Below are 7,500 nucleotides of genomic sequence, written 5' to 3'. Positions count from 1 at the left end.
TTCAGTTCGTATTGATTATCAGTGTCTCGGATCAGGACTTAGTAAACGCACTAAGATTTAACTTACTACAAATGCAAATCAAGGTCTTAAATTTCGCCATGCAAGTGTTAAATCTTTATATTCAGTACCAAAATCAATACTAATTTGTATCATGTTTATTTCTTGTTATATCACAATGATACTGTTCCTTTTTTTCTTTTTTCTTTTTTTTAACGACAAAGCACAACTTATTGCAACCGTAAAGAAATCTCTGCTCTGATTACGATAAGATTACGTCACTCTCCGCATAAACAAATTCCGTTTTCCTCTTCACCATATAGTATCATACATTTCACGCCTTCCTCGATCCGGCATTCCTTTCACCACAGCGACACGGCGTAGCTACGATCGACGCGGCGCCAACGGACGTCGAGATCGGCGGCAACAGTAGCTCTCGACCAACGCAAACTTACCATGGTTGCGGGCGGGCGTGCGGGCGGCGGGCGGACAGGGGACGGGCTACGAGAGCACAACAAGAAGGGCCAGGAGAGACGACCTCACTGCCACAGGTTCTTGCCGGGCACTGACGGGGGGGTCCAGGACCAGCCACGCTCCTCGGGTAGTTTATACAGCGCCGCGGATGTCGGGTATTTATGAAGTTTAAGCTACATCATTCTAGGGCTTTGCGGCGACGATCATGCAGAGGGGGAAGGGCATCCGTTACACTTCGTTCACGCACATTGGCTACCGATGGAGGAGGGGCGGAACCCACTATAATGGGGAGGAGAGGGGGGGTAATGGGGAGGAGAGGGGGGATGGGTAATGGGGAGGAGAGGGGGGTGGGTAATGGGGAGTAGAAGGGGGATGGGTAATGGGGAGGAGAGGGGGGTGGGTAATGGGGAGGGAGAGGGGGGATGGGTAATGGGGAGGAGAAGGGGGATGGGTAATGGGGAGGAGAAGGGGGGTGGGTAATGGGAAAGAGAGGGGGGGTAATGGGGAGGAGAGGGGGGATGGGTAATGGGGAGGAGAAGGGGGATGGGTAATGGGGAGGGGAGGGGGGATGGGTAATGGGGAGGAGAGGGGAATTGGGTAATGGGGAGGGGAGGGGGGATGGGTAATGGGGAGGAGAAGGGGGATGGGTAATGGGGAGGAGGAGGGGGTGGGTAATGGGGAGGAGAGGGGAATGGGTAATGGGGAGGGGAGGGGGGATGGGTAAAAGGGAGGAGAGGGGGTGGGTAATGGGGAGGAGAGGGGGGTAATGGGGAGGAGAGGGGGTGGGTAATGGGGAGGAGAGGGGGGTAATGGGGAGGAGAGGGGGTGGGTAATGGGGAGGAGAGGGGGGGTGGGTAATGGGAAAGAGAGGGGGGTAATGGGGAGGAGAGGGGAATGGGTAATGGGGAGGGGAGGGGGGATGGGTAATGGGGAGGAGAGGGGATGGGTAATGGGGAGGAGAGGGGGGTAATGGGGAGGAGAAGGGGGATGGGTAATGGGGAGGAGAGGGGGGATGGATAATGTGGATCTGGGTAATGGGGAGAGAATGAGATGAGGAGATAGTAATGAGGAGAGGGAGAGGGAGAGGCAGAGATGGGTAAAGGGGATAATAGGAAGGGGAGATGGGTAATGGGGGTGAGGAAGAAAGGAAAATGTATAATTAGGAAATGGAAAAGAGGAAATGGGTAATGGGGAGAGGGAGAAGAAGAGATGGGTTAATGGGGAGAAGGAAAATGGGGGTATGAGAAATAGGGAGAGAGAGGATGAAAGATGGGTAATGAAGACAGAGAGAAGGGTAATAGGTATGGGTAATGGGCAAGAGGACAAGGGGAGATGGAGAGTTGGGTAATGGGGAGAAAGAGAAGGGAAGATGGGAAATGGGAAAATTGGGAAAGGAAGAAAGAGAGAAAGGTAACGGGGAGAGGGAGACATGTAAATGGGAGATGAAGGAGGGGAGAGGGAGAGAAAGAGTAATGGGTAATGGGGACAGAAGAAGAGAAGACAGGTGAAGAGGAGAAGAAGGTAAGATGGGAAGTAAGGAAAGGGGAGAAAGGGAGGTGGGTAATGAGGAGAATGAGAAGGAAAAATGGGGAATGGAGAAGGAAGAAGAGATGGCTAATGAGGAGTGTGAAGAATGAAAAAAATGGATTACCTCGCACGTACATCTATGACTTTTAATTTTAAAAAAATCAACACGATAATTTACAGAAAAGGCCACAAAACTAAGGGAAAATAAGTGACACACAGGGAGAGGAAATGGGTAAATATCTTTTCTCCTTTTTTCTTTCCTTTCTTTCTTTCTTTTCCCTCTTAGCTGCTTGCATGTAGGGGAGAGAGAGTGAGGAGGCCGAGGGGGTGGGCCGCGATCACCTGCCCGACGGCGCCAGGGAGGAGAGTGTACCTGAGGGTGACATTAACTAGAAACTCCGGGAAACTGAAATCTTGCTTCTTGGTCTTTTATAGTTCTGTTTCTCTGCCTCTCTCTCTGTGGATCTCTCTTTCGTTATCTCTCTCTCTTTTTTTTAATGGTGTGTATATTTGTTTCTCTTTCTATATATATATTTCTTTCGTTCTCTCTCGCTGTCTTTCTCTCTCTGTCGTTCGCTTTCTCGCACTCTATCTCTCTCTTTCTCTCTCTCTCTCTCTCTCTCTCTCTCTCTCTCTCTCTCTCTCTCTCTCTCTCTCTCTCTCTCTCTCTCTCTCTCTCTCTCTCTCTCTCTATCTCTCTCTCTCTATCTATCTATCTATCTATCTATCTATCTATCTATCTCTATCTCTCTCTCTCACTCACCGACAGCCTCTCTCTCTATCTATCTATCTATCTATCTATCTATCTATCTATCTCTATCTCTCTCTCTCACTCACCGACAGCCTCTCTCATTCTCTCTTACTCCTACTTTCCCCCTTCCCTCCCTCCCTCCCTCCTTCCCTCCTTCCCTCCTACGCTTCCTCCCTTCCTCTTTCCCTCCTACAATTCCTCACTTCCTCCTTCCCTCCTTCCCTCCCTCCCTCCTTCCCTCCCTCCTTCCCTCCTTCCCTCCCTCCCTCCTTCCTTCCTTCCCTCCATCCCTTCTTCCCTCCTACACTTCCTCCTTCCCTCCTTCCCTCCATCCCTTCTTCCCTCCTACACTTCCTCCCTCCCGCCTTCCCTCCTTCCCTCCCCCCTCCTCACAACTCCCTTCCCTCTCTTGAAAACCAAAGTGACACAAGATGAATGACAAAGAATGAGTCACGCAAACTTGCCACAGCTGATTGTCAAATGTATTTTAAGGAGAATAGCGACACATCTTTAGCGACTATACTCTTCGTATCTGCTTGATTGTCCTCAGCTGGCCCTCGTGTGATTCATGGCAGGGAGCTTAGCGTATGACAGGCGGGTACGTTCATTTTTTTTTTTTTTTTTTCATTTGACCGTGCACGACGACTTAATTGGTGTTGGATATATAATGGCGATAGTTTTTTGTTTTTTAGAAAGTGTGAGAGAGAGGAAGAGAGAGAGAGAGAGGGAGAGGGGGTAGAGAGAAAGAGAGAGAGAGAGAGAGAGAGAGAGAGAGAGGGAGAGAGAGAGAGAGAGAGAGAGAGAGAGAGAGAGAGGAGAGAGAGAGAGAGAGAGAGAGAGAGAGAGAGAGAGAGAGAGAGAGAGAGAGAGAGAAAGAGAGAGAAAGGAAAGTAAGAAAGTGAATTCGAAAGAAAAATGAGATAAGTAGCCATCAGACATAGAAACCGACCTTTCTCATTCTCTTAACAGATCACCAACTCGACGCCTCTTGACAACCATCAAAAAAGAAAAAAAGGAAAAAAAAAAAAAAACATTTAAAAGCAGGCACTTTGTAGCAATTTCTCATCGAGGCGGGACTGGAAATCTCTTATTGGAATGGCGGTCTCACCCTACGTCACCTTTTCCCGAAATACCTACAGCTCTTGGCAGATCTCCGTTAATTTGAATTTCGGAAGCAGCCCAGAGTCATTTTAAGATGAGCTCGCCGACTAAAGAGCGACAGATTTAGTCCGAAAGAGTTATAAAGAGAGTTGGTATTATTTGCAAGGCTGATTTCAAATTGTGTTTATTATTTCCAGATGTCACCTTTTTAACAGACCTATCCTCAGATAGCTTATGCAGGCAAGGTGTAAATATTTACAGATAGGCTTATAAATATAAACATCCTTCGATATTTGTGCATATATAGATAGATAGATAGATAGATAGATAGATAGATAGATAGATAGATAGACGGATATATATATATATATTACATATATAGATAGATAGATAGATAGACGGAAAGATATATATACATGTATACATATATATATATATATATATATATATATATATATATATATATATATGTATATATATATATGTGTATGTATATGTATATATATATATATATTATATGTATATATGTATATATATACATAAACATATATATATATATATATATATATATATATATACATATACATATACATACATACATACATATATACATATATATATATATATATATATATGTATATATATATGTGTGTGTGTGTGTGTGTGTGTGTGTGTGTGTGTGTGTGTGTGTGTGTGTGTGTGTGTGTGTGTGTGTGTGTGTGTGTGTAGATGTGTGTGCAAAATTTGATAGGTAAATAGATAGGTAATAGGAAAACAAATATTTAGAGAGATAGATAGATAGATAGGCAGACAGACATATAGATAGATAGATAAACAAACTGAAAATCAGACAAACGGATAGATACATACATACACAGCCAGGTAGATAGATAGAGAGATATATGAGCGCGTGTGTGTGCGTCACTACTTGCGTAAGTGACCTATTATTCAGTAATTTATTAAAGATGCATCAAATACGGCTGACCTTTAATTATAGGCAGGCTTGATCACGTGATTACAAGGCCTCAATCACTTCCTGTGTTTGACTGTGTTGAATTACGAATCTCGTCAGTGTGGTGAATGTTTTATTGCTGGTGTGTGTGTGTGTGGGAGGGGGATAGATAAACAGACAGACAGATATAGATATAGATATAGATATAGATATATAGACAGACATAGATATAGATATAGATATAGATATATAGACAGACATAGATATAGATATAGATATATAGACAGACATAGATATAGATATAGATATAGATATAGATATATAGACAGACATAGATATAGATATAGATATAGATATAGATATATAGACAGACATAGATATAGCTGTGTGGGGGGGGGGGCGGGGTGTAAGTGTGTGTGTGTGTGTGTGTGTGTGTGTGTGTGTGTTCGTAAGCGTGTGTGTGGGCTCTGTTTACATCAACAGACCCACAGTCCGTTAGGAAGTCACGCGGCTCGCCCTCGAGAGTGCGAAGCGATGTAGGAAGCGCGGCTGATAGGGCGCGACCGCCAGCAACCGGGATACAAGCGGTCGGCTGGAGGGCGAGGCCGGCGGGGAGGAGGGGGTTGGAGGAAGAGGGGAAGAGGGAGGAAGAGGGGAAGAGGGAGGAAGCGAGGGGAAAGAGGGAGGAAAAAGGGAAAGGGGCGCACATAGACGAGGCAGTAATTAGGTCATGTGCCAGATATAGTTGCCCCCGTAAGAACGACTCGACTAAGGCGGGAAACGAACTGGAAATGATGCACTATGTTTATGCGCGCGGAAAAACTCACCTGAGGAATGCACTTGACGTAAAGGAGGCGGCGAGACCCGGCTGGCACGAGGGCGACGAAGCGACACGGAACTTCTCCTCTCGGTAAAGCGAAGACGCCGAGAGAGAGAGAGAGAGAGAGAGAGAGAGAGAGAGAGAGAGAGAGAGAGAGAGAGAGAGAGAGAGAGAGAGAGAGAGAAAGAGAGAGAGAGAGAGAGTGTGTAAGAAAAAACGGTAAACAGAAGACAATCGGGAAAGAAAAGAGAGAGAGAGAGAGAGAGAGAGAGAGAGAGAGAGAGAGAGAGAGAGAGAGAGAGAGAGAGAGAGAGAGAGAGAGAGAGAGAGTGTGTAAGAAAAAACGGTAAACAGAAGACAATCGGGAAAGAAAAGAGAGAGAGAGAGAGAGAGAGAGAGAGAGAGAGAGAGAGAGAGAGAGAGAGTAAGAAAAAAACGGTAAACAGAAGACAATCGGGAAAGAAGAGAGAGAGAGAGAGAGAGAGAGAGAGGGGGGGGGGGAGGGAGAGTAAGAAAAAACGGTGAATAGAAGACAATTGGAAAAGAAAAGAAGGATAGAGGTCAAAACGGATATGAAATAAACGTAGAAGACAAAACGGAAATGAAAGAAACATAGAAGATAAACAGAAACAAAAGAAACATAGAGGATAGACTGATAAGAGGAGAAAAGGAGAATATAGATACAGAACCGAAACCAGAAAAACAGAAAACTAGCATAAGAAAAAAAAAGAACAGAAAACAGAACACCAGTAGAAAACAAAAGAAAAACAAACAACGGAAACGGGGAAAACAAAGGAAAAACAATCAACAGAAACAAAGGAAAACAAAACAAAAAAATAAAACAAAGAGTCAACGAAAACGGTAGCCAAACAGAAACATCAGAACACAGGAAACAAAAGAAACAAAGGAAACAAAAGAGAAAACGAAAGAAAAAACAGAAAACAAAAGAAAGTAAAAAACAAAGGACATCTGGAATCAATAAGTGAAATGAATAGGACATAATATACAACAGGCAAATGCAAAGAAATTGAAATTATATGATAAATTGAAATATATTTGCTTAAATCAAATTGAAGAGAGGCAGGTAGGTAGGTTGGTAGAGAGAGAAATAAAGAGAGAGAGAGAGAGAGAGAGAGAGAGAGAGAGAGAGAGAGAGAGAGAGAGAGAGAGAGAGAGAGAGAGAGAGAGAGAGAGACAGACAGACAGGCAGACACACAGACAGGTAGACGGACAGATAGGTAGATAGACGAAAAGACTGCCTGATTACCTCACTGACTAAAAGAGAAATACATAGGCAGAGACAGACAGATAGACAAATGACAGACATACACGCAATAAGAAAAACAGGCTGGTAGAAAGACAGACAAACAAACCGAAGCAAGGAGTAACGCAACCCGACAAAGAAACAGACAAAGACCCAAGGAGGCAACGCCGAAGAGGAAAGCAGAGAGAAAGAGAGAGAGAGAGAGAGAGAGAGAGAGAGAGAGAGAGAGAGAGAGAGAGAGAGAGAGAGAGAGAGATAAAGAGGGAGAGAGAGAGAGAGAGAGAGAGAGAGAGAGAGAGAGAGAGAGAGAGAGATAGAGAGAAAGAGGGAGAGAGAGAGAGAGAGAGAGAGAGAGAGAGAGGGGGGGGGGGGGAGAGGGGGGAGAGAGAGAGAGAGAGAGAGAGAGAGAGACAGAAGGAGCGCTCTGCCAATAACCTTAGCACCGAAGAGGAAAGCAGGATGAGAGAGAGAGAGAGAGAGAGAGAGAGAGAGAGAGAGAGAGAGAGAGAGAGAGAGAGAGAGAGAGAGAAAGAGAGAGAGAAAGAGAGAGAGAGAGAGAGAGAGAGAGAGAGAGAGAGAGAGAGAGAGAGAGAGAGAGAGTGAGAGAGAGAGAA

The 7,500-nt window shown here is 44.8% G+C and overlaps 2 protein-coding genes across 4 annotated transcripts in view; one reads left to right on the top strand and one right to left on the bottom strand.

The window, feature by feature from the left end:
* The window catches only part of LOC125047197 (troponin C-like), an 18,443-nt gene extending 17,847 nt beyond the window's left edge, over positions 1-596 (bottom strand). Inside the window, exon 1 of one of the 3 annotated variants that reach the window (XM_047645335.1) lies at positions 453-596. In XM_047645335.1, the coding sequence (XP_047501291.1) occupies positions 453-455 (3 nt within the window). In that variant the 5' untranslated portion in view covers positions 456-596. The remainder of the gene's footprint in view (positions 1-452) is intronic. The other 2 variants (XM_047645337.1, XM_047645336.1) reach the window with 2 other exon arrangements.
* Positions 1-7,500, top strand: part of LOC125047196 (neo-calmodulin-like) — a 372,701-nt gene that overhangs the window by 146,933 nt on the left and 218,268 nt on the right. The gene's annotated exons all lie outside the window — the stretch shown is intronic.

The sequence above is a fragment of the Penaeus chinensis genome, chromosome 40, assembly GCF_019202785.1.
Source record: "Penaeus chinensis breed Huanghai No. 1 chromosome 40, ASM1920278v2, whole genome shotgun sequence".
In the NCBI taxonomy this organism is placed as follows: domain Eukaryota; kingdom Metazoa; phylum Arthropoda; class Malacostraca; order Decapoda; family Penaeidae; genus Penaeus; species Penaeus chinensis.
Note: the sequence above shows the minus strand (reverse complement) of the source record. Positions and strands in the feature narration are given on the sequence as shown.